Raw genomic sequence first — 26,917 nt, forward strand, 5'->3', positions numbered from 1 at the left:
CATTATGGTGGAGTATGAAAATGCCTCTTCTCGTTAACCTAAATCAGAATTACTAAGGTGAGAGCAAATCTTCAAGATATTTAATCCAGTACCCCCACTTTTAAGATGAGGAAACACAGTGCCTGATGGGAAGTCATGCAAGTAAGCAATAGAACCTAAATGTAAGCCTCCATCACCTAATTCCCAAGCTTCCTGCCATACCCTACACATTTAATTTTGGGTTTTCTCTTTAGTTTTAAGACCCTGGTTTAGATGAAGGAGTAAATATATTCTCAGCAGAACCAGTACTGCTATGTAAAAGCAGATTTTCTTTTAGTAATACGGGGCTGGTCTCAAAATAGGGCTGTTGACAAATGCAATCCAGTGCTTGTGGACATCCATGACTAAAGCATGGGAGCAGGCAAGATCTGTGATCCAGGTCGTCAAGAGGTTGCTTGCGTTGAGGGAGGGTGGAGGAGGGAAGATGAGACGAGACCCTTACACACACTTTGGAGATTCTGTGGCTTTTCTTTGACAAGATAGAACGCCTCTTTGTTCAAATTACCCGTATTTTCTAGTGTATAGCAGGAGAATTGGTATTAAAACAAACATTCCTAATCACATTAGGGTTTGTGGCACATAGTTTGTTTAATCCAGATTGGATACATCAGGTACAGCAGTGGCACATGACTCAATACTGTAAATGATAATACGTTTTAACATATGCACTACAGTTTCAAAAGAAGACAACAGGAAACTCAAGAGTTTTTTTTTTTTTCATACAAAGTTTTCACATGTTTTATCTTCCTGCAGTTTTGTACAGTATTTCTTTGCCATTGTGATGTTGGTAAGCAAAGCCCATTTATTATATGAAAATAGAAAAGAACACACTTGATGTTTTTCACGATAACATTAATGGGTAGGTGACCTCTAAGGAAAACATTACATTGGAATGTCTGATTATCAAAAATATACCATCCCTCCCACCTCCCAGGTTTGTAAAATAGTCTATTGGTCCAAGGAGCCCCCCAGGATTTGGGTCAGTGCCCTACACTGGTTTAGAGTGACATCATCCAGTGTAGTTAAGTAACCTGCTAAGATAAATGTCATTCCCACACTTGATGAGAAAAACATAGAACATTCTGAATAGAAAACAAGACTCAAAAGGAACCCCTTTAAAGCTATTTCTTTTTCTGATAGCCACTTTCTCTTCATGATCCTGTTTGGGCTCCAAGGGTCATGGATCATAAAAATGGTTTTCCTTCATCCAGTCAGTTTAAAGCTTTGCAAATGAGACTTCATAAGGAAATCAGAAAGGGAAAATAAAAGTCTTCCAGGTTCTTGTTATGGTTACCATGCCAACTAGTTTAGAAGGGAAACTACTATTGCCTTAGGTTAACAGCATTGGGATCTTTCTGCCTTGTAGCTACCTGATAATTGAAGTGAGGGAGCCTGGACCACTGGACTTCGTTGATAATCTTAGAATCTAGATTTAGCTCAATTACAACCACTACCTCTGCAAAGTTAAAAAGTCAAGGAAAAAAATCTACATACGCGTTTCAATGTACACTTCTGCCTATATTCTGGCCAATAAATGACACGATCCTGAACTGCAGGAATGGTAATTTGAAAACTAGGTAAAAGTCCTTAGCACATTCACAAGGTGACTCTTGTTAACCATGGATCAGCATTAACTGTCCACTTTAATTTCTGTTCAAATTCTTTGTTCCCCTTAGTTTTACTTTTCTACTTGCTGGCCTTAAACTCCCATGTGATTGTAGACTATGTCCAACTGTCACTGAGAATATCTGGTCTTTCAGTCAGAAGTTAGTCCTGAATTTGACACGTTCTAAGAATGGGGGATGAAGGCGAAATCGTACAGAGTTTGCTTCTGGAGGTCCCGGTTCCCGGTGCTCCTGAATGGAATGCTTCCTCCCCCTAATCACCACCCTTGAAATCCAAGTATTAAAAATATAAGCAAGCCCCAGAGTAATGCAACATGATGTGGAAGAAAAATCTCAGGGCGAGAAGTCTAAGCCCTGGATCACAATCACGGTTCTGCCACTCACTTGCCATGCTGTGTCACTCAGTTTCTCTCCACCTGTTTTCCCTCTCTGTGAATCAAGGACTTAGTCACGTGACCTACTACCATCAGAGATAGTAGTAAGGATCAAAAGGACCCCGGAAGGGATGCTTTGAAATGTTTTAGCCCTCTCTTCATTGAGAAGAAGTAGCATTCGATGGAAGGAAAACTGTTCAGTTGTTCACCTTTTGTTTGTTTGTTTGTTTGTGTTTGTTTCGGACAGAATTGATAGTCCATAGCTGGTTCCACCCAGAGAATGGTGGCTTCAAAAGATGGTTTGTATTAGCACAGTCAAATGGTTTCCAAGGGCTGTGTCCAAGTAGTATTGACATTTACATAAGACTATGTCTCTAATTACAGCATGTATTCTTTGATGGGTCTTCTCCGAAGCATCACTGCTCCTAGAGGCAGCGAATGTAGTGGAAAAAGCATTAGACTAATAGCCAAGGGCCTTGTGTTCTGGTCCCAGCTAGGACATTAAATGATTGCATGACCTTGAGCAAGTCACTTAATTTCTCTGGGCCTCAGCTTTCTATGCTGGAAAATCAATTAGATATTCTTAATGCCTTTTAGTTCTAATACATTCTTAATACGATGTTTTCTAAGTTTCCATTCATTTGAACATAGCCTATTACTATCATTATTATTTTTAACCCTCTCTGATGCTTAGTGGGACTGAATGGGGCAAGGTGTTTCGGGAATCTTCTATTATGCTGAAGTGGTTCAAGAAACTCAGGAATCATTGCCCCAGAAAGCCATTGCCTCCAGAAAACCCTGATATCCCGGTTCTTCGGTCACTGGCCAATGAGTTAGTCCAATGACCGACCCAGCACACTTAGGTCTTTTTGTTTACTCACAAAAGTCTTCTAGCAGTGTAGTCTTGTTGTTCTCTCTTGTGTAGAGGAGTCCTTTTCCTGGGTTGACATCTCTTGGACCATTGGTGAGCTGGGTCTCTTATCCCTGGCTGCAGCTACGTTGGGGGATGGAGATGAAGGGGACAGTCTGAAGTCTCTTAGGAACTGGCTTAATGTGAGATTTATAAATGAAATTGAAGGAATACAAAATAGTTAATTAGGGTCAAAAAATGAGAAATTATGTGGGACATGATTTTAAAAATTTGTTCATTAATTTTTGTGGGAAGCACTAACACGCTCAGTCATAATGATCAGTCATTATTCTAACCCTGTGATGACCGGTTCTTAAACACAGGCAGTTTGTATGTGTATGCAACCATGTTCCTATTTACCTCTTTATTCCTTACTCCACACTCAGTTTTTATTCTTTTTTAGTAGGCTCCACGCCCATCGTGGGAGTTGAACTCATGACCCTGAGATCAAAAGTCGTGTGCTCTACTGACTGAGGCAGCCAGGCACCCTGTGACTCGGTTTTTATGATGTAAACTTAGATACTTAGATATGCTTAATTTTGTTCCATTACCATTCTTTCAAAGGAAATAATCTGTTTCTAGTCCTTTGCCTGCCTTCTGCATGGAGTCCAGCCCAGTCTTTCCCCTTCCCTAATGGGATATGTGTATGAAGTGAATGGATTTAAGTACTGATTCTCAGGTGTGTTTAGGTTGTTGTTATTGTGTGTGTGTGTGTGTGTGTGTGTGTGTATTCCTGTGTATATATTCCTGTGTATATATTCATCTGTAGTTGCAAAGCTTTTCTGTCTACTTAGACCACAGGCTCAGAAGGTCAAAACCACCCCATTCTCATATTAGGGGGAAATCTTGGAGGCTGGACCGAAAGGACTCAGTCAGTGGTCAGTGAGGATAGTATAATGAGATAAAGGTCGAAGGCTCCCTCTCCTCTGCCCTTTTGCACACCTTCTGGTTAGGAGCCATCTCAGAACCCACTGGCCTTCCCCTTCCACAGGCTCAACAGAGCTGGAGACATAGGGAAGCCCACTGAAGGTGTTCTTAGGTTCCTGACTAGTGCAACTTGTCTAGATGGCTGTGGCGGGCAGAGAGGCTCTTGGCCTACAATTGAACTGCTAACCACTAAACTGTAGAATGGATGAGGAGCTTCTGAATCTCAGAGGCCAAGCCAGAGAGACTGCAACTGGGGAGGGCGGGAAGGGGCCTGTCTCTCATCCTGAGGCCCACCTGCTCTGCTCTAAGCAGTGAAAATGGTGGGAGGCCTCCAGAAATGCTTTTCCCAGTCCCACCAGGGTGTAAACCACTTGAACAGGTTCTCCAGAAGTTAACAGTCACTCCCTCACTTGCACGGAGGTGATCAGGCTTTGCCCCCATTTCAGTTACCTTCAGGGACATCAGGCCTGAGGACTCTTCAGACCTCAAGTCATTTTTCAGACCATGTAAGACTCATCTAGAATCTCTCACTTGCTTTTGCACTTTGGAGCATCCTTCACTGAAGCACACAGGCTCCATCTCCTGCAGCCTCCGGATGGGAGTTGCCTTAATTGTAAGGTAAGCCAGAACCTTGCCCTTTCTGCATGAAACTGTTAATGGGGCCTCTTGGCAGAGTTCCGATGGGCTTTATGGTGGGTCCTGTAAGAAGGGTACATAACAAGATGCCCCCGGGGCCGACTACAGCTGTGAGCCCTGGGCTCTTCTCTCTTCACTGGCACACACCAGACTCGACCACGCCTCTCAGGTATTGGCTATTTCCTTTGTCAAGATCCCAGCGTGAAATTTCTGGTCAGTCCCTTTTTTCCCCAAACACCAGTGGTTCCAACCACAAGGGAGTGGACTTCCCTCATCCCTAAACTCTCCCTTTTTGGCTTTATTCTTTTCTCTTCCACAGCTGCATTCACACAGATATAACTTGCAGGCACGAGTCTGCAGGTGCTTGGCAGTAGGAGAAGGCTTTACTAACACGTCTCAGGATCACCGGGGTCCATGTAGAGACAGATGGCTGGACACAGAGAAGAACAGCCAGGGGGTGAAGCAGAGAGGGACAGAGACAGAGGACATACAGAGGGTAAGTGTTGCTGTGTGGTCAGTTGGCAGCTCTGTGCAGGTCAGCTGGGCAGTGGGGGCCCAGGCTCAGTTGACCTCACCCACCTGGGGGAATGGAGAGAGAACTCAGCAATAACGGACTTCTTAGCCTAAAAGCTTCTGCTATAAAAGAAGAAAAAAAAAAAACCCTCACAAAATGCATTGTTTTGGTTCAAAGGTATTGGGTCCATGGAGAAAAATATGTCACAAAAATCCGTTGGTGTTTTGTTTTCCACCTTTTCCCATGAATAAATATTATCCATTAAGAGCCTTGAAAAAGGTGCTTAAATACACAGTGTTATATTTTCTTCCTGTTTTGCATGTGACAACTCGGCCTCTGTGCTGCTCTTGGTCTTGTATTTTCCTCACTGGGGGCTCCAGAAACAACTGTTATTTGGTCTGAGGCTCCCCCCCTTCCAGGCCCCGTCCTGGCACACAGCCTCTATACCACCCTCCCACCCCCGTCACCCCATCCCCCATCTCCCCCCACCCCACTTCCTCTGGCCCCAGATGCAGGACCACAGGGCCACAGCCACAGCCACGTCCGTCCGTGCTAGCAGCAGTGAACCTCGGGTGCCCCTTTGCTGCCTCCTTTTCCTTCCAGGCACAAGTTTCAGTGCTAGGGGTGCAACAGGGCAGGCAGAGATAGCGAGGACGGGGAGGGAGTGGTCCCACTGGCCACTCACCAACATGCCAGCCCCTTCCACTCCCACTCCCCGCGCCGGCCCTCTGTCCAGTGGGTTTACAAGGCGGAGACCTTGACGACATTGCTGGCTATGGAAGGAATGTTCGTGTTGGGGCCGGGGCTGGCAGGGGGCGGCCGGCTCTCCCCCTCTGGGGTTAGCGCTGGTGGGGTGGGGATGCTGATGATGGCTGTGGTGATCTGGGATGTTTTGCAGTTCGGTCTCAGTCCGTCGTCTGCTTTCAAGTTAAGGCTGGAGCGACTGGGATAAAAAAAAAAAAAAAAAGAAGAAGAAGAAGAAGAAGAAAATAAAGAGTTGGTGATGGTTCCTCTTGCTGGTGTCCCAAAGCGTCCTTGACTCCGACATGTCTAGCTCATGGTAACTAGGAGGAAGCTCCAGTGTCCCTCTGTCTCCGTTTTTGGTAGTTAGCCTGTCCTACCCATTCTAATGATCATTTCTAACAATTGCAAAGTCACGTATGCTAGGCTTTGGAATTCAGGGGATACGTTAGACTGTACCCCCTCCCACGACTGTTTACCTATCATTTGTGGCATTTTTTTGCTTTCCCTGAATTCCTTGCCACTCACTGGAGATAGTGGGAAGTGGCCTAAAGTGTAAGCAGAGAAAGGAAGAAAAAGGTCAGTCTGTGGTTCAACAGCAGCCTGAGATGAGCCATGTCTAACACAACTGTGACACTTGTGTCCTTGAGAAAACAGTCCATTCTTTGCACTGGGGTACATCCCCCTCCTCCCGCCCCCCCCCCCCCCACCATGGCCAGTTACTGTTTCTGGTATCTTCCGGTATCTAACCCCACATCGGGCCTAAACCTGCTATGGTATCCTCCCAAGCATCTGAAGAGCCTTTGGGTTAACCTGCAAGGATGATGCATTAGATAAGGGGGAGGGAGGGCTGGAGGGTCTCCTAACGCGGAGACTGTTTCCTTCTGTGACTGGCGCGACTCAAGCCTTGGGGACTGGCAGGGATGGAAGCCACCCACCTGGTAGTGAGCGAGGGCTGCTCGCTGCCCTGGATGTGGATCGTGCTGAGCTCTTGCATGCTGCGCAGGCGAGTGGCCGGCAGGTTGGAATTGGGCAGGTGTGTGGTTTTCTTACTGCGGCGGGAGCAGCAGGTGGTGGTGAGGCCCGGGTGGCTGGACAGCGAGGGACTTCTTGTGGACGGGTAGTTCTGCATCGAGCTCTCCATGCAGTTCTGCTCAAACATCTGCTCATCTATAAACTCGTGGTTCTGCGGGAAGCAGGAGGAGAAGTAGGAAGAGGAGACGGGAAGGAGGGGGATGAGCCCCCCATGCCCCGTGGGGCCGCCTGTCTCTGTCTGGGCCTTGAGAGGAAGGCTCCCAGCTGCGCGGAGCACCGATAAGCATCCCAGAGGGGCGATGTCCCACAGGCACCAAATGAAGAAAGAAAAAGATTCCTATTGGCAGCCCTGGCCACAAGACAGAAGGGCGGGGCTTGCATGTTAAATCCTGCTGTGACAATAACTCCACCTGCAGCTCTGAGCTGAAGGGATACAGAGGGCCTGAAGGGGTGTAGTGGTGTCCTTAGAGCTAGAAGCAGACTTTCCTTGCTTGGCAGGGCTTGCACACGACCTCCTGGAAGTGGCAGACAAGGAGTCACTGGCCTTGGGTAGCCAGTATGCTAGGCAGTCTTTAACGCTAGGTTGGATCTAATGGGTGAGATCCGTACGGATCTCGGGTTAGTGTGAGACATCAGCTTTTAAAAGCCCTGGATTATTCACGGAATTGAGAGGGCTTTATTTACTCTTGGAGGCCCGTGGGGTCAAAATGTCAGGGTTATGATTTCTTTTAACTACGGTGCTTCCCCCTGTCCCCCCCCCACCAACCTGATTACGGGATACGGACCCCTAATATATCCGGAGGCACAGGATTCCCTAAGTCGTTAATGTAAGCATGGGAAGGGATGCTAACAACAGCCTTCCGGTGCTGAACCAGGATAACTTAAAAAACGGCTGTTTCGCCAAGGTGACTAAAACTCTATGGCATGAGCGGTCTGGCCGAGGCCGCCAGTGTGAGGAGAAAGTCTGGGGAGAGGGAGCATGAGAACAGCGTACAGAGAGAGACCAGCCCCGGCAGCCAGTACCAGGAGTCCCTGCAGGGCCGGAAAGTGGCACACGGATGCCCAGGGGATAGCAACATGGGTGCCACGTTCCGCCACCCCCTCCGCGCCCTCAGGGAGGTCCAAAGAGGGAATCAGAAAGGCAGTCGGGTTGTCGGGCACAAAAAAAGCCTGAGCTGGTACTGGGTATGGCAGTAGAGGTCGGAATAAGCCCCAGAAGAACCAATGGCACATGCAGAGAACCAGACCGGGGGGTGAAGGGAGGAAAATCCACAGACTCAGAAGAATCAGAGAGAAAAACACATCAATTGAATTTTTAAAAAGTTATACCTTGATGGTGGAGGTTCGTACAGATAACAGGGGATCATCCACAAGATAGGACAACCCCTACAGGACAACATGCCAACAGAAGATAAAAACACCATTGATTGTACATTCCAGCATTCCCAAGCTCAGTACCGACATTCAGTCCCTCCATCCCAACATTCCCCGCCCCCCCACCCCGAAATCCAGCATTCCGTCTCTTTCACCCCAGCCCCCCACCCCCACAGTCCGACATTCATTCCCTCAAATCCAGCATTCCACCCCTTCAATGCCAGCATTCCGTCCCTCCGGCCCCAAAGCCTCATTTCTTCAATGCCAACATTCCAGCCCTTCAAACCCAAATCTTTTTACCCACATCCTTTCAGTTGACACATTCCACCCAGCACATGCAACTCGGAAAGGGCAGTTGGATCCGGGCCTATCCCGTTGGCAAGCTCCGAGTCTTTGAGAGAAATTCTAGATGCACCTGTACAGTTCTTGACCGTCAGACATAGTTGATAAATCCGGGAAACTAGGGTTTTCAGAGTACTTTCCCATTTTGGAAGCCCTCTTTGGGTTCAACTGCCATCCATAGTGTCCACATTTGGCTCATACTTGGAGGTATCTAACATCTATTCCCCCTGCATCTAGAGGCCAGGATATGGAACATTCGGAAAGTAGAAAGGTCCTTCCTTAGGGTGCTGAGCCCTGATCATGGGCTCTCTGGGGAGGGAGGGCCTAGAAAGGAACAGGGAAGGGTTTCACCGTGTCTCTCTTTGGTTGTCCACCCTGACTTCTCCTCTTCCCTGCTATTCCTAACACTTGTTGCCAAGGGTCCAGGCTTGGCCCCACTGCCCTTCCTTTCAGTCTGTTTGTGAGGCACAAGCATCATGCCACATTCCAGCTACGGCATCCTAAACCACGGCTCTATTTTAACAATAAGCCCTGTGGAGTCTGAACTCCCTGGGAGCCACAGGGTGATGAAGAAGCGGTTGTACTGATAACATCCTTGGCCACAGAAATGTAGGCACCGCCTCCTTCATTCACTGTCTTCTGTCCTAAGAGCTATGTAGGGAGCAAAGGAAGGACTCACAAATTGCAGCAACCTAGCCCGAGGGATAGGACAAAAACTGACACCCTTCTCCACTCTTCTGTAACAATCTAGGATAAATTCAGCCTTAGTTTTGAAGAGTGATGGCCTTCGGAACTGAGAAACGGAGAGGCGGAGCCCTTAGCTCTCAGTGATCACAAAGTGGGCTATGGGGACTATGTAGGGGTCTGCAGAAAGGCTGGGGGTGGGGGGACCGACCTCCTGCGCTGCTGCAGGACAGAGCTGGCCTTCTACCCGGGTGACTGTGCCCCACTCACTGGGGTTTTCCCCCTGAGGGTTAACAGAGAACCCATTGCTACTTTTTGGATCTAAAGGCGACTCCGACTTCTGAAGCCTGGGCCCAGGGCGAGGCCATGCGCATAGAGTTCTCTGTGAGTTCTGGCCCTCAGAAAAGAGTCGGGGGTCAGGGGTGAGAAGAAGCGCATTGGGCTGGGACTCACAGTGGTTTTCTCCAGGCAGTGCAGCAGGTGGTGGTGCTGGCTCTCGATGAGTGAAGTGGTCTTGCCCATGTGCTCCTCCTCTGGGGTGCCCTAGGAAGAAAAAAAAAGAAAAGGCTAAGGATGAAGCTGGTGACTCTTCCCGTCTCCATCACTTCACTTCTCCACAGGAGGTGGGAGAGCACCAGAAAAATCGGGATGGACCAAATTTCCGGGTCATCATAGAACATGCTAGCTTTCGGGCTGGCGGCCCTTGGTCTACAGCTGGGTTAGGGGTAGTGGTGATAATCCTATGGGAGAGGTCTGTGGACGGGGCTGCTCCCTGGAGAGTCTGGAAACATGTCTTCCTTAGGGTTCGTGTTGGGGCTTTGGGGTGGCGGTGCCCCTGGGAAGAGAGAGCAAGCCCACCTCCCCAGCCCGGGTCCCGCCGGCGCCTACCATCAGCTCCAGTGCCTCATTGAGGAGTCCGTTGCGCTTGCTGTGCAGGTAGGCATTGGAGCTGCCCGTTTTGGCCACGCGGATCCTGGCCAGGCGAGCCTTCTGCAATCGGCAGAGAAAAAAGAGTGAGTGAGACTGAGAAATGAGACAACAAGCCTGGGAGGAAAAGCCAGAGGCAGCGGGCTGCCCCTGCACGGCTGCGATCCCAGATGAGGTCTGATGAAGGGGAGGAAGTGGCTTCTTCCCAGCCGCACGGATCTCTGTTTATAGATCCTGGGACCGGGTCTGAGACTCTGTGTACCCACTTAGTGCAGCTTGGTCCTAGTCAGAGTTCCTGGGGGTTTCCACTCGTCTCTCTGGTGGAGAGCCCTGGTGGAATCCCGGCAGGAGAAATACCACTCATCAAAGTCCTCCCTCCTTCCAAAAGCTTTATGACCTTTATCTACTCAGTATCACATTAGAGTATGTCTCATCTCTAACTAGACTGCCAGCGGTATAAAGGAGCATACGTTACAGCTCTCCCGATTGTCCCCTAGGGTCCAGTGCGGTTCCCCCCATCCAGCAGGTGCCCAAGGATCAGTTAATTATGAGGAAAGCAAGGTGTGTGCATATGTGCCCTTCACCACTTCTTAACATCTTCCCTTCTTTCTATTTTTTCCCTTAGCACTTATTACTAAGGTAGTAATTGGTTTCTATGTTTATTTTGCAACTGTCCCCCAGAATGTAAACTCCTTGAGGACAGGAGTTCTTGTTTTGTTCACTGATATGTACCCAATGCCTAGGAATTTTTAAATTAATAAGTGTACTTAAAGTTGCATTTCGGTTTTGGGGAGTGGATTCATGCATGGATGTGCCAATACATGTATATTTTTGTCACGTGTGTCTGTGGGAATGAGAGCAGGTGCATGTGAGTGACATGGGGGTCGGTGTGTGTATGACGGGGGGGGGCGGTGGGGCACATTTTCATATGCCACTCTGGCTTTAACTAGGACAACTAGGGCCGGTATCTCAATGCAAGTGCATCTGTCTTGCTTGCAGAGGCCCGGGAGGCTGGACACACTGAACATGCTGCTGCTCTTTTCCTTCCTAATGACCATAATCAGTGTCACCATGACTGCAGCACAACCACAGAGGGAGGCTGAAAGGGAAGAGTCTTTGGGAGAAGAGGGAGAAAGGAAGGGTAGAGGGCTTCCTGCTGGTTTAAGAAAATGCAGCGAGAGTCCGGGTTCCTGGAGATCCAGGGCCGGCTCCAGGTCCTTGCCGCTGGGAGCAGAGCCCACGGACTCACAGACCCATCCTGGGGCAGAGGGGTCCCTCCTCCTGCCTCTGCGGAAGTCCCCTGTAACTTCGGCATGGACATTGGGCAGGACCAGCGCCCTTGGAAAATCGTGGCAATTTCCATTTCTCGTCACTCTCTCCCCAGCACGGGGGAGTGTCCCTTCCAAGTGTCCTGCTTGGCTGGTTCACGTGCTCAAAAGATGCTAGGGAGTCAGATCCAGGCTGTCAATAGAAGCACAAAGGACACACTGTATCTCTTGTTTCCTGTGGCCTACGTGTCCCTGTGGGGACAGCTCAACTCCCTTTCCTGGCTTCTAAATATGGGCACGAGACCAGGACCTGGGCCCGGAAGATCTACCTGGGAATCTGAGGAAGAGGGCTTCTCTGGATGGAGAGAATGGAAAGGGGAATCCAGCCAAGAAAGGATGGTGAGTAAGCCCTGTCAGTCCTCTTCTTCTGAGGAAAGAACTTTCATCCCAGCTCCAGGTCTCCTCCCTGGGGAGCCCGCGCCAGCCCTCCCCTCGGCCAAGATGTCTACGTTCAAGCATGTTGCCCACCATTTGAGGATGCGGCTGTTATTGCCTTGGGTGAGGACTGGGTATTGAGAGCTGCATATGGAAATCCGCTTGTGTCAAGCTCATTATTGCCTTCTATAATTTGATTGCACCACTTAGAGCCAGACCTTTCCCGTATCCGGGGTCTGTCTTCATTACTTTCTAGAGATGAAAGATTCTCCTGTTCTCCTTTGTGGCACTTCTTTTAATCTTATCTTACCCTGGGCTCTATTAGAGCAACAGATTGTCATATCAAATGCACAACGCTGTTTAATCATTTCCCACACAGGATAAAGAGGTTTGCAATGTATTTGCAGAACCATACCCAGCACATGAAATTTGGTGAGGATTTCTCATTTGACTTTGAGCTCCTGAGAGCCCGAGTCTGGCCTACGGGTATTTTTATCTTCAGCGTCTAACACAGAGCTGTGAGCTGAGCAGGAGCTCAAGCAAGGCTGGTGAAGACCCAGGAAGGAAGAAGATCCCTCACAGCTGGTCAGAAATCCATCAGTAAGGCCCTTGTGGTGGGCTCATCCTTGTGCGGACTGGTCAGCTTCTCTCTCCTCCCCTGGTCATAAGCACAACGTGAGAGGTTAAAAGAGAATGTGGGCATCACCTAGGCTACGTTAAAGACAAGGAAATTGAGGGTACGAGGGGAAGTAACTTCTCCAGGGCCAGGCAGTGGGGCTGGAGGGTCTTCCAACCTTCGGGTCAAATGCTGCCTCCATAACATCCCCCTCCTCCTTCCCTCAATTTCAACTCCTGCCAGCAAGTTTCTAAACCAGATTAGCAAAGCCCAGGAAGTTGCAATTTCAACAGGGATGGAGATTCCAGGGTTGAAGGAGAGGTCTGGAAGGAAGATGCTGTCCCTCTGGGTATGGTTCCAGATGCATCTGTGCTCAAGAATCTGTCAGGCCCCAGGAAGCACTTCCTAGCTGGCTGGCAGATGCTACTGGGCCATGAGTATGGACATCTCTTGCCCTGGGAGAGGCAGAAGAAGGAAAAAGAGGGAGGCACGGAAAAGCCACACGAAAACACGGCCAACTGTACTCCCAAGCACTCATGCCAGAGAAATTAAAGCTTACGTCCACACAAAAACCTGTTCGTGAATGTTCGCAGTACTTTATAATAGCTAAAAACGTGGTTCTTATAATCCCGTGGCGTGGGATACATCCATGCCATGGGATACTGCCCAACAAGAAAAAGGAATGGACTATTGACACACACAACTTGGATGAGTCTCCAGGAATTACGTGAGGTGAAAAGAAAGCCGATCTCCCAACGGTTACCAATCTCCCAAATGGTTACCTCCATTTATGTAACGTTTTTGAAAGGAAAACATGTAGATGGAGGACAGATAAATGGTTGCCAGGGGTTAGGGACAGGGTAGAGGTAGGCTGGGAGGAGCCCTTATGGATCGGAGCCATTCAGCACCTTGACTGAGGTGACAGGTGCATGAACCTGCATGGGTGATGAAACTGTATCAGACTTCACACACACACACACACACACACACACACACACACACTTACATACTCACAATGAGTACAAGTAAAACTGGGGAAGTCTGAATAGGATTGGTGGATTGTATCAACATCCATACCCTGATTGTGATAATCTTATAACTACATGTGAATCTATAATTATCTCAATAAAAATCTCCACTGAAAAAACCCTCCCACTCCACATGCTCCCCTCTCTCTGTCCGCTGCTAGACCTCCTTACTTGGTCTCCAATTCACGTGGCTTTGAGAACCTAGTCTCTGAAGCAAATGGTCACGGAGCCATTTTAGTAACAATCCCAAGCAAACCAGTTGTGACAGGAAAGGATGATAACTTTTTAAGCATTTCCTTTACACCTGAGGCAAGTGGACTGGAGCTAACCCTCAGGGCTGTCTAGCTCCTGAGTATGTGGTCTGGGCTGAGAATTCTCAGCTTCCATGACCTCCTGCCTGTCCCATCTCTCCACCGTCACTACATCCTCTGTACCTGTCTTCCTTGCCTCATGGTGACAGACTTAGTGCTGGAAGCAGGCGGTATTCTTGTATTCTTTTTTTTTTTTTTTTTTTTTTTTGCCTCTCAGAAGAAGCCCAAGGTGAAAGAGACAGTTGAGCAACCTTGAGGAGAGACAGTATCCAGGCAAGGTGAAAACACTGTAAATATTTACTCTGATTTCAGAGGGAGAGAGAAGAGGGTGGGGAAGGAGGCAGAAGGGAGGGAGGATCATCTTTAGCAGCCAGAGGGAGGGATAGGCCAAGGCTGATTCCTTCTGTATGGGGTGGGCTTTTTAAAGTTCCACGGGAAAGGACCACTGTTCTGTTCTTGGCAGGGGCAGAATGGCAAGGGATGTGATGCTCTGAGGGACAGAGGGCACAGAGGGCACAGAGGGCAAGGGAGCCACAGGAGCGGCCTAAAGCCCAGTCTGAGTGGACACAGCAGGAGGCTAGTGTGTGAGCTGGGGATTCCTTGGACGCTCACCCACTAGACCAAACACCTGTTTCAGCTTAGCTCCTGGGTGGGTGGGGGGTTTGCTATAGGATCCCCGGCTCTTCAAGGCCTCAGGCTCCTTGGTTTGGAAGGCAGATCCTCGTTTTCCTGTAGCCCTTTCTTTAGGACAGCATAATGAATTTAGATATTGTTCACATTTGCCGGCTGACTTGAACAGGGAACAAGATAAGACTTCTATTTCTGGGATGGCTTACAGGGGAGGGGGTGGGAAAGCTTGGACCCTGGGCAAAAAGTAGGAAATGGGTGCTGGAGAGGATGGAGAGGACAGCACGGAGCAAGAAGATGAACCCAAGGCAGGCTGGCAACATTACAGACCCAGGTCAAGATAAGTCAAAAGGCACCTCAGCACAGGAGGAGGGGGTGACCACAAGGGCACACACAAGGGGATCTGTTAGAAGTGGGAGCCAACTGGATTCATGATATGGTTGCATAATATATATTATTAAGTATTTTTATACGTAAATTACCATACATTTCAGAACTTTCATGAACTCTGTGACTTCGTTTCAGTCAGCATACACAGATATGTTCTGAAATTCTGGATTTTTCTGATATGTCAAGGAAGTCCTGCTTGGTGGAAGGCCAGTAGCAGGGATCAGGGGGTGAGAAAACTACCCAGCTGCATGCAGCATAGGGCCTGACACACAGCAGGTGTGAAAATGTTTGTGGAAAGAGAGAAAGGAAGGAAGGAAGGAAGGAAGGAAGGAAGGAAGGAAGGAAGGAAGGAAGGGAGGGAGGAAGGGAGGGAGGAAGGAAAAGGAAGGAAGGAAGGGAGGGAGGGAGGAAGGAAGGGGGAAGGAAGGAAGGAGAAAGGAGAAGGAAGAGTAAAATAAGGACACGAAATCTCAGGCCTCCGTAAGTGACTCTTTCAACAAGGTCTCCCCTGTCCACTGTACCCAGAAAGGCTCTGACCGTACGCCCTGGAGGTTAAGGGGTACCCTATTTCAGCCCAGGTCAGAAGAGAAATGAACAACCCCCCCCCCCTTGGTCCTCCCCTTTCCTGATAGGAATCTGGCAATTCACTAGCCGGATGCCCTAAAAGTGCACTAAAGCTATCAGACCTTTCCCTTCCTCTGTGAGTGAAGGAGGGCACCCACCTGCCTTGCCTTCTCACACCTGCCTTCTGGACACCTCCAACACTTTTCTCAGGGCAGTGGTCCTCCCGGTCTTCAGCTGCACCTCTGCGCCTTAACCCTAAACACCCTGAGGTGACCCACGTCCGTCGTGCCATTTGTTCTGGAGCTCAGTGGCTTCAGGATGTTCCCCTTCCTGAGTATTCATTCTCTTCTCAGCACATTTATGTTTTGTCCGGATGTTTTGTATAGGCCGTCATAGGGTATTGGAAAGCAATGACGTTCCCCAGTAAGCTCCTGGCAGGGAGAGGGAGGGGACCAGGCACTGCTGAGTGTTGGTGGCTGAGGTCTTGAAGGGGAAACCCGGGCTCAAGGAAACTGCGTGGAACATCCAGGAGGGAGATCATCAGCTTATGGATAAATGAGGGTCTGTTGCACTTGGCAGCTGGAACGCAGGACACTGGTAGGGAGGGAGGGACACAAAGCTGCCTTACCTTCCAAAGCCAGGGGCTGTCTGTGCTGGGATCCACCCGGGCAGTCCAGGCCTGGCGACCTGACTGTGATAGCGGCACAAAGCAGAGAGCCAGGCCCCTGTCTGGTGCTGTCTCCCAGCCTCCCAGGGCCGAGGCTTACCTTTTGTGCCCTGCGTTTATCAGCTCTCTGATTCTGGTGGTAAATCCGGCTGAAGTTGGAAACAATCACAGGAACCGGCAGGGCAATGACCAGAACACCACTCAGGGAGCAGATGGAACCAAAAATCTTCCCTGCAATTGTCTTGGGCACCATATCTCCATATCTGAGAGAGAGAGAGAGACAGAGACAGAGACAGAGAGAGAGAGAGAGAAACAGCTGTGAGGAAGAGGGGTCACTTGGGAAACAAGCCAGATATCCCTGCCCATCACTCACCTATCCATCCATCCATCCATCCATCCACCCACCCATCCATTCATTCAACAATTGTTTAAAGTGCCTACTATGTGGCTGCTATGACCTGGCACTGAACAAAAACAGACAAGATCCCTGTGTTCCCAGAGCCAACAACCTACAAGCAGAAGACCATGAACAAGTGAGTGAACACATAAAAACACTGACTTGTCTTTATTTCTAGGAGGAGAATAGAGACAGGTGCTGTTCCAGGTGTGAGGAGCGTGGTCAGGAAAGGCCTCTCTGAGGAGCTGACATTTCAGCTGAGATCTGAAGGTAAAGGATCCCGGTCAGGGGACACACTTGGGGAAGAGTGTGCCAGGCAGAGGGAACAGAAAGTCAGAGGCCCTGAGGCAAGAGGGAGCGTGGCCTGCTGCGGGAATGATTACAGACCCGCGGGTGGTGGGGCGGGCGCGGAGGGTGGTTGTACAAAAGGAGGTGGAGGTCACCACACGGAGTATGGATTTTGTCCCAAATGCAGCGAGCAGCCATGGGTGAGTATTAGGAAGGAAAGCAGCACCATCTCACGTATGTCTATCAAAATAACACGTAAGAAAACCGCCCTCTCCTCGTGGAGATTCACCACGCACAAAGCACTCCTGCACACTTACCTCACATGAGCTCCGCGAACCCTGTGAGCTTGGAGTCCTTGGCCCCATTGTGCAGATACAGGAAGTCGGGCTCACCGGCAGATGGACTGCCCACGCTGGGGGACGGCTGGCATTAAAACCCACTCCTATGGCTTTCGTCTCTTTCCCACCAACCACACTGTCTTGGAGGGCAACCGTGAGCTCCAAAACCCAGCCCCGGAAGCCGCGGAGCCACTTTGGGACAGTGCTGGTGCCTCTCAGAGCTCAGAGGACCTCTCATAAGTACTTCACACCCTGGTGGCTGCCCCCGGGGACCGGCTTGGCCTGGCTCCCGCGCATCCCTGGGCAGGCAGGCCAGAGCCTCTCTCCTCCAATCAATAAGGTACTCTCCACAGTGGTTAAGTGTGTAGCCTCTTCTTTATTGAGATAAATTAAAGGCCTTATTAAGCAAAGAGCTCTGATGTCTCCTTTGGCCAAAGCCAACGACACCATCTCCCTGCTCCCCTGCCCTCTCCGAGTTTGAAGGGTGACCAGAATTGATGCCACTGAAATTGTGGGGCTCAAAGTCACCTGTCCTGAGGGGACCCAGGTGTCCGGAGGATGCAGAGAGGATGTGGAAGGGGATAGGGTGAACAGTTTCAGAAGTGTGAGGTCCTCATCTCCTAAGCACCCAGGGGCTTTTGGGAGGCGATGCCAGCCATTGACAGACATTTGGTGAGTGAATACGTGACCTCACAGAAGCCCCTCAACACCCTCTGAATTAGGTTCCTCTTTGGAGAAGGCACTTCCTTCTCCTTCCTTCCTTCTCCTTCAGCGTCTCGCCCTTTGCCCTGCCTCAAGCTGCCTCTGTGGTCTCTGTTGCTGCGAAACTCTAAAAGCACAGCTGATTGTCTCACGTTCAAATAATCCCAACGATGAAGAAAAGGGGGTTGCCCGTAGAGGCCAATCATGTTACTGGGGCTTTCCGGCCTGTGACGGAGAGGTGCACATCGAGCTCATGACCATGGGTGGAAATGAAGCATGGCAGGAGTATGGAAGCACAGCGTCAGAAAGGCTACATTTTCGGGTGACTGAGGTGGTGAAAAATGCTCAGGACACAGAAAGGTGGTTTTATCCACTGGAAGAGAGAACAAGGAGCAGAGCTTTCTGCCTGCTGCTGGCGCAGATGGTCCACTGGTAACAGATGACAGAACCAAGCTCCCATGCGCTCTCTGCCTTTCCCACCCAGGAGACCAGGCTTCCTCTGAGAAAGGCCGGGACAAATGTGGGGAAGAAGGATGAGGAGCTTGAGGCAGGGGAGGGGAGAGCAGGCGAGGGCCCAGCTGTCTTCAGTGGAGGCACATCACAGGCGCACCTGGATCGCACCCCAGGGGACAGGAGGGATGTTTAGATGGAGTTGCAGAACACAGCCCATGACGGTCGAGAAACCATGGCGCCGCACAGAAATACCAAGAGACTGGAGGCCAAAAACAGCTGTATTGATATTTCTGAAGAGGAGGCAAGGAAGTCCGAGAAACCACAGACCAACAGGCTTGGCATCCATCAATTCTGCCACGAAACTGCTGGCAGAATTTGAGAGCAGATATTAAGTGGACAGCTTGCGAACGCTTGGAAAATTAGCTGTATTGCTCACTAAGCATGCAACTTGCCAAATTAACCTTATTTCTTGTTTTGAGAGGGTTAACTGGCTGGCGAATCAGGAGGCCGCCGGGTTGTGATTTTAGCAAGGTGTGCTCTCGTCCCAGTTCTTCATACCCTTGACAAGCTGGAGGAACGGGTGTGGATAGCAGTGTGGTCGGTAGGGGTTGAACAAACACCTCCAGTCTTCTGACCCTTCCCAAAGATTGTCCTATGCCAGCAAGGGAAGTTCACGGCTTTCGTGTTACAAGGGTCTCCTTTAGTGAAAGGGTAAATAAGTCAATGAAATAAAGAATGAATCTAAAGCCAGGTCTCCAGTGGTGTGTTCCAGAATGTTTCAACAACTTATATAAAGCCAGAGGGAGGCAGCATGGCCTAATGATTGAGAGAGGAGACCGGAGACAGGTCCCAGGTTGATCCCCAGCCCCGCATTACTTACTGGTTAAGTGACCTTGGGAAAGTTATTTAAGCGGAGCCTCTACCAATATAAAAGAGGTTTTATATATCTAACTTACAGGCTTGTTGTAATAATTAATCAGATGATTCAGGAGAAGCACTTAATGTTGTCTCTGGGTAAATGTAAATTCTCTATAAATAGCCAGTGTGCTGGGCACCTATTGTTTTGTCTGTTAATAGCCTACCCATTTAGGAACTGTGGGCCCCCCCCCCCCCATTGTTATGACAGAACCTCCGTCCAGAGGAGCTGCCGTATTCTTACAAACTTTCCCCTACACCCCTGCTGCCACTAGGCGCAGTTAACAAGTTTGGAAGGAGGCATCTGACTCAAGCTGGGCCAATGAGCTCCTTTCCTGGATTCATTTTTTTTAATAGCCTTATTAACATATAACTTATATATCATATGATTCATCCATTTAAATCATACAATTCAGGGGCGCCTGGGTGGCTCAGTTGGTTGAGCGTCCGACTTCAGCTCGGGTCTTGATCTCATGGTTCATGGGTTTGAGCCCCGCGTCGGGGTCTGTGCTGACAGCTCGGAGTCTGGAGCCTGCTTCAGATTCTGTGTCTCCCTCTCTCTCTGCCCCTCCCCTGCTCATGCTCTCTCTCTCTCAAAGATAAATAAACATTAAAAAAAATTTTAAAAATCATACGATTCAATATGCTTTAGTGTATGTATGGAGTTGTGCTGCCATCCCAGAGTCTAATTTTAGAACATTTTCATCACCCCCGTCCCAAACCTCACACCCATAGTAGTAGGTGACCATTCCACACCTCTCCCCCCTCAGCCCTAGTCAACCCCTAAACTACTTTAGACACTTACTGTGTCTACGGGTTTCCTTATTTTGGACATTTCATATAGATGGAATCATACAATACATGGCCTTTCTCGTCTGCCTTCCTTCACTTAGCGTGATGTGCTAAGGTTTCACAGTTTATCCTTGCTGTAGCAGGTGTCACTTCTTTATCCCTTTTTATTGTCAAGAAACATCCTCTTGTACGGATGTCCCACATTTTGCTTTTTCGTTCATCAGTGGGTAGACCTTTGGGTTGTTTCCACTTCTAGGCTACGATGAATAAATGAATAAATTCTGTTCTGCAGGTTAGCACACAAGTTTTGAGGAGTCACGTGGTAACTCCACGTTTAACAGTGAGGGGGCCTGCCAAACTGTTCTCTGAAGTGGCCGCACCCTTGCATTCCCAGCAGCACTAAACTGGGGCTCCCCTTTCGCCACATGTTCACCACCACTTGTAACTGTCTTTTGCGGCTCGCCGTCCCAGTGGGTGTGAAGTGTATTCCCCCGGCTGGCTAATGATACCGGCGACTTTCTCCCTTCCCCGGATATTTGCCTTTGAGATGAGGCCAATCTCTTCAAGGAGGTTGACGCTGCAACAAGTAAAACCCTGGAGCCGCTTTCTGCCACGGGAAGAAGCCAGGCTGTAGTCAGAGAGGGAGCAGGCTGACGCATAGGTAGAGGCGAGAGGAGGAAAGGGGAGGGTGATGGAGACTGAGTTCCTGCCCTAATTCTGGGGACCGGCTTCACTCTCACCATTCCTATGGCTTCACTGTTCAATCCTTTGGACTCTGCACATCAACAAATCAGCATTTTTGTTTTAACCTTCTTCCACTTGGATCCCATGATAATGATGATGATGATGGTGGTGTTGATAAGGGTACTGCTGATTATTCTTATTAAAAAACATTTTTTTTTACATTTATTTATTTTTGAGAAACAGAGTGAGACAAAGCATGAGCAGGGGAGGGGCAGAGAGAGAAGGAGAAACAGAATCTGAAGCAGGCTCCAGGCTCTGAGCGAGCGGTCAGCCCAGAACCCGATGTGGGGCTCGAACCCACAAACTGTGAGATCATCACCTGAGCCAAAGTCGGACGCTCAACCAACTGAGCCACCCAGGTGCCCCTGGTTATTATTATTTTTAAATTAATTTTCTTTATTGAAGTAGGGCTGACGTACAATATCCTATTCACTTCAGGCATGCATCATAGAGATTCGATATTTTTATACATCACGCAATGATGCCCATGATAAGTGTAGTTACCATCTGTCACCGTACAAAGTTATTACAACCTTATTGACTATTCTCCACGCTGTGCATTACATCCCGTGACTTATTTATTCCATAGATGGAAGTTTGTGCTTCTTCTTTTTTTTAAGTTTATTTATTTTGAGAGAGAGAGAGAGAGGTAGCACAAATGGGTTAAGAGCAGAGAGAGAGGGAGAGAGAATTCCAAGCAGGCTCCGTGCTGTCAGCGCAGAGCCCCACACGGGGCTCGAACTCATGAACCATGAGATCATGACCTCAGCTGAGATCAAGAGTCAGATGCTTAACCGACAGAGCCACCCACGAGCCCCAGAAGTTCGTACTTCTTAATCCCCTTCATCTACCCCACGTATTTCATCCATTAGATACTCTGGTAATCAGCAGTTTGCTTCCTTTATCTATGAGGCTGTTTCTATTGTGTTTTGGTTGTTCGTTTGTTTTCTTTTTTAGATTCCACGCTTAAGCGAAATCACAGAGTATCTGCCTTTCTTTGTCTACTGCTGGTTATTTTAAAGCAAGCTCTTCACATTTCTAAATGACAGCGCTACTATGAATTGAGGTCTTTTGGAGTCAAAAGGATTTTAACAGGTTGTAATCATGGGTGAAACCAGCCAGATTAAATCTAACAAAGATGAATGACAACACTGGCATTTTGATTCAAATAATCAATGACTTGTATAGCTGATGGGAAAAACCAGCTTGAAAGCCATCCGTGTTAAAAATCACCAGGGAAATTTAACTTTGACACAGCCACCAGCATAATGCAGCTGCTAAACAGCTAATGTCCAGAAAGAGGGAGTAGGTGTTCAGACTTGCCCCTTGGGGCCAACCACTTCTAGGCCGCTGTGTGGAGTTCTGGGCACTATATATTCTACAGGACATTGATTAACTAGATCACATCCAGAGTTAGGATGGTCAATTGTCTGGAACTCTTCTCATAGGGAAAACGATCAAGGGGCCAGGAACGTTTGGCCTGAAGAAGAAGGGATGGAGAACGGAAGGATGGATGGGAATCGTGTACTGGAGCCTACCCTGGGAACTTTACCTGCACCCGTGGGTCTCTCAGTAACCCCATCAGGTAGGGCTAACCCTCCATAGGAACGTGGAGCCCATGTCCAGGGAGGACAGTGACGTGTGTAAGTTCCTCAAGTGGCCAAACCGTCTGGGTTAAACCCCAGGTTGGTCTGTTTCCATTGCCCTGCTCTGTCCTCCACTTCCTGCTCCTCCGGGGAGTAGGCAGGTGGACGAGGATGGTGGTGGGGAGGGTTCTGGGGAGTCAGCTGGAGCTCACCCCTTCCTCTGTCTCTACTGCCTCAGTGGTCCTGTGCAGCGGTTAAACGTGTGGAATCCTGGCTCTGCCACTTGCCAGCTGGGTGACTTTGAGCAAACCACTTAGCGTCTTTGACCACAGCTCCTGGGACTGCTAACACAGTGGTACCTACACTTCACGGGGTTGTTGCAGGGGATTAGCGAGGTCCTATGTGGAAAATGCTCAATGGCACATAGTAAGAACTTTATTGGTGTTTATTAAACAAATCCAGGGCCTAGACCGCTGCTGCTTCTAGACTGGACGTCAGCATAGCCTCCTAACCAGCCTTCTCACTTGCACTTTTGTTCCCTTTTAAATTCACAAAGAGCCACATTTTTAAAATGCAGATCCAAGCATGCTCCTTCCCCAGCTCACACTTTAATAAATGTTGGTGGAATGTGTGAGTTAATGAATAAAACATACCTGGCAATGTTGTTGCAAAGACTACATGCTTGCTACACAGTAAACACTCGTTAAATAGCAGCTAATCATGACTGCAAGGATCGTCCTGGGCAGTGACCTTTGTCCCGGCCTCCCGGGGGCCCACCTGGGCAGGAGCACTGAGGTGCAGGAGCGGACAGTGATTCTCTAAGTGCTATTGGCATCTATGGCCTATTTTCTTTGTGGAAATTTGAGGAAAGAAAGGGGTGAGGAAAGAAAAAGAGAAAATGTCATGGCCTAGAAAAAAAAATTTAAGGCCTTAGCCTTATTTCCTTTTGTCTTCCTTCTTCATGCAAATAAGGACTCCCTTCCCCCACTCCCCAGCCTGGCTCTGAGAATGGAGGAGAGGAAGGGAAGAGAAAGTCCCTCCTGGAGTGACTCCCAGGTACGATGAACTATGGTGCTCACCCAGGACCTCACCTGTGGCACGTGAGGTGGCCGTCCGCCCGGGAGCAGGAGGGGCTCAGGTACTCAGCGCCTCTCTGTCCACCTCTCTTTCCTGTCACATCCTCGGTAATCTGCAGTGATGTCTGGGCTGTGGTAAGAGCAGGGACGCTTACCCTCCTAATATGGAAGGCTAATTAATTTGTATTAGGGTTTAGGGATAATTAAACTTTTTATCTGAACTTAAGCTGCACAAACCACCCGCCTTGTACAATTAATTGCTGCCTTCACTTCCTCCTCCAGGTGCTGAGAGATAAGTGTGAGCTGAGCTCCCTGGTCTGATTCTGCCTGCGTCTCGGGCAGGGGCAAGGCTGCGCATCTGGCTGGGTGTCCGTTCTTTACTGGAGGCCAGACAGTGCCCATTCAGGACCCAGCTGCTTGGAGCTCCGTCAGGGAGACACGTCCTTGAGTTTCTGCAAGGGGGCTGTCTCCCCCTCACTGCCACACTTACTTCTGCACCCACCTTCTCCACCGGGAGGCCCCTGAACTTGGTTTCCTCCTCTGCTCCTGGACCCCTGGTATTGGGGATGCAGATGGGGGTTGGAGGTTGTCCTGGTGGGTGGGGTCAGGGTGGGGAGAGGCCTTCTCTGGGCAGGCTGGGCACCATGGCGAGTTCTAGGGACCTCAGACCCCTGTGGTCACCTCCTTGTCCAGGGCAAAGGACAATGGTAGTCTATCCTGGAGGACCCTAAAACACCAGCCTGGCCAGTTAGAGAGCAACAGGGAGCTTCAGAGGTGACTGCCTCCAGGGCAACAGCCTAGCCATACCCTTGCAAATGACTTTAGCCCTGTGCTGTTGATTGTCAAGGAGCGGGACTTGGGAAATCAAATGAAAGCCTTATATCACTTTTCCTTCCTACAGCATGCCTCTCCCCCCACCCGTGATCCCTCCTAAACAACCAACCCACTTTAGTTGTGTCCCTGCAGGGAAGTACTCTCCTGGGTTCACCTGCAAAATGGCCCCCGTGGTGAGCCAGGAGCCAAAAGGATGGGTTGGCATTTTGGAACCTTGAGGTGCCTCTGGAGATGCCATCTGAGGGGGCAGCTGAGGCTCAGGGCAGGAGGACCTAATAACAGTCACTGTAAAATTCAGTAACGATCTATTTTTATTTAGCATCAATATGCACCGTTTGATCTTCCTAACAGCCATACGAGGTATTATTAGCTCCGTTTTTGAGGAAACTAAAGCTGAGGGAGGCTGAGTACCACGTGCAGGGTCATCTGCGTGGCCAAGCCAGTGTTCCAAGCCTGCCTCCCATGGCTTCAGAGCACCCCTCTTTCTCTGTGTCCTACTGCAGGAAAGGAGAGAAGTGTGAAGGGAGATGTTTCTGGGTTCGGCCAGCACAGAGTCCTGGGGAAAGGGGCTGCCTGACCCTTCCAGGCCACTGGTGTGGTTGGCCTGCAGTGCAGGGTCGCAGCCAGTCACAGCAGCGGGTTCTTGGCCACTGGGAGTGTGTGGCAATAGTCTCCATGCCTCGCCCCCCCCCACCCCGGTCCACGGCAATTGTGCCAGGTGACAGAGCTGTTCTAAACCACTGTTTCTCAAACTTTCATGTGCATTAGAATGACCCGCAAGGCTTGTTAAAACAGATTGCCGGGCTCCGACCTCACTCAGATTTCTGATTCTGCAGGTCTGGAGTGTGCCCTGAGAATATGCATTCTAACCACGTTCCTAAGTGACACTGCTGTTGGTCATCTGGGGAACAGGCTTTGAGAACCACTGCTCCAAAGCATCCTCTCTCCACAGGTCACACATCTGCAGACTCACAGAATGTCAGAGCGGCAGAGAGCTGCCGGCAACCAGCCTCAGGCCGGCCATTGCACCTATGAGGAAACCAAGACCCCACGATCAGAAATCAGGTGGCAGAGCCTTTCTCATGGCCCAGAGAAATGCCCTGCCTGTTTTGTTTACTCCACACACACCCAAAGCTGCATGAGCCCACACGTTTCCACCCCTGACCCTCCGGGCGGATCGATTCATCAAACACCTGCTGGGTGTTTACCCTGTGTCCCTCACTTTGCTAGGTGCCCAGGGGTGCAAAGCTAAATAGACAGCCTCTGCCCACATGTCCCCTGAGCTTACGATCTCAGGGAGGGCAGACAGGCGATCACGATGATGATTCAATGGCATGATGCTACAAGAAGAATGTGCACAGGGTCCTGTGTGAGCATGAAGGAGGGGGCTCTGAATCAGGCTGGGGGTGGGGGTGGTCAGAAAACCTCCCAGAGGTGGCGGCACGGGCTGGTTTCTTGAGCTGCGAAGCAGTAGGGCTGGCCCAAGGGATATAAGAAATTATTGGCTGGAGGAAGGGGCAGATGGGAGACGAGGCTGGAGAACTGGCCACATGAAGGCCCTTCTGGGTTAATCCAAGAACTCTGAACTTTCTCCGGCTCCAGCCGGCTAAGGATTGCAAGTGGGGGGGGGGGGTGATGTGACCAAATATTCCTCTTTGAAAGAGGACCCTGAAAGCAGAGTGGAAGACAGACTGGAAGGGGATGAAGGCAGAGGCAGGGCAACCAGTTAAGAGGTTGCTGTACCGGTGCAGGCAGGAAATGGCGAGGCCTGAACGAAAGCAGTGGGCGGAGATGGGAAGCAGCGGGTAGAGACTTGCAAAGTCCAAGCAGAAGCTGCTGGACTTGGTCACTGACCCGGTGTGAGGCTGGAAGGAAGGGAACCCAGGGTGGCACCCGGGCTTGGGAGCCGGGCAAACTCTGTGTACATCTCCAGCCAAGCTCCCACATGCGTCAGGCTCCTCCATGACTGCAAGGCTTTAACCAGACCCTTCCCTCTGCTAGAAATGATCTTCTCTCTCTCTCTGTCTCTGTCTCTTTCTCCTTCCCAGGCAACAACTACTCATCTTTCCGGATGCTGTTCAAATGTCACCTCCTTCAGCAAATCTCTACCCCCCCCCCCCCCCCGCCCCGCCAACCCCCAAGCAGAGTGTCACTCATTCACCTGTCTTTCCATCTCCATCAGAACACATACTCCTCTATGTGGTGATATAACCCCCTGAAATGGTTCTTTTCCCTTTTCCCCCGTCCGAGTTTTGATAAGTGCCGTCCAAGCACAGGGCTGTCTATCTCTGGACCGCGGGTGCCTGGCCTGTTGCATGATGCCCAGTAGGGACGAAATAGTTCAGAGTGAATGGGAGATAAAGTGGCCGCTCTGGTGTGTGTTCCATGGACTGGAGTGGACCCCTGAGGCTGGCTCCTTCTGGAATCAGACCGCAAGCTCCAGGAGGGGAGAGGCTGTATCCTTGGTACCTAGAACCATGCCTGGCACATGGTGTGTACTCGGGATATTTGTTGAGTGAACTATCAACTATTTGTTGATATTTGTGAGTGAACTATAAACAGATTAGCAATGGAACTGCTGACTCTAGCAGACCAGATTGTCAGGGAGCCCTTCTGCTGCAACACATCTAAATCCTGAATCAAACACACTTTTGGACGCATTGCTGGGTTCACTTGAAGTAGGGGAAAGCCACTTTACCCCCAGTAAAAAGGAACCAACCACAGCGGGGAAGCCCAGCTGGGAGGAGGGAGTAGTAAG

At 49.7% G+C, this 26,917-nt stretch overlaps 1 protein-coding gene across 2 annotated transcripts in view; it reads right to left on the minus strand.

Annotated features, from left to right (window-relative positions):
• Positions 1-5,520: 5,520 nt before the first annotated feature.
• KCND3 (potassium voltage-gated channel subfamily D member 3) overlaps positions 5,521-26,917 on the minus strand; it is a 205,809-nt gene continuing 184,412 nt past the window's right edge. The window contains exons 3-8 of one of the 2 annotated variants that reach the window (XM_086717835.1): positions 16,135-16,297; positions 10,090-10,191; positions 9,655-9,744; positions 8,131-8,187; positions 6,705-6,952; positions 5,521-5,968 (exon numbers count right to left, since the gene is read on the minus strand). In XM_086717835.1, coding sequence (XP_086573961.1) covers positions 5,767-5,968; positions 6,705-6,952; positions 8,131-8,187; positions 9,655-9,744; positions 10,090-10,191; positions 16,135-16,297 — 862 coding nt within the window. In that variant the 3' untranslated portion in view covers positions 5,521-5,766. The remainder of the gene's footprint in view (positions 5,969-6,704; positions 6,953-8,130; positions 8,188-9,654; positions 9,745-10,089; positions 10,192-16,134; positions 16,298-26,917) is intronic. The other variant, XM_086717836.1, reaches the window with a different exon arrangement.

The sequence above is a fragment of the Puma concolor genome, chromosome C1 (genome assembly GCF_028749965.1).
Source record: "Puma concolor isolate L17-30 chromosome C1, mPumCon1.1.hap2, whole genome shotgun sequence".
In the NCBI taxonomy this organism is placed as follows: Eukaryota; Metazoa; Chordata; class Mammalia; order Carnivora; family Felidae; genus Puma; species Puma concolor.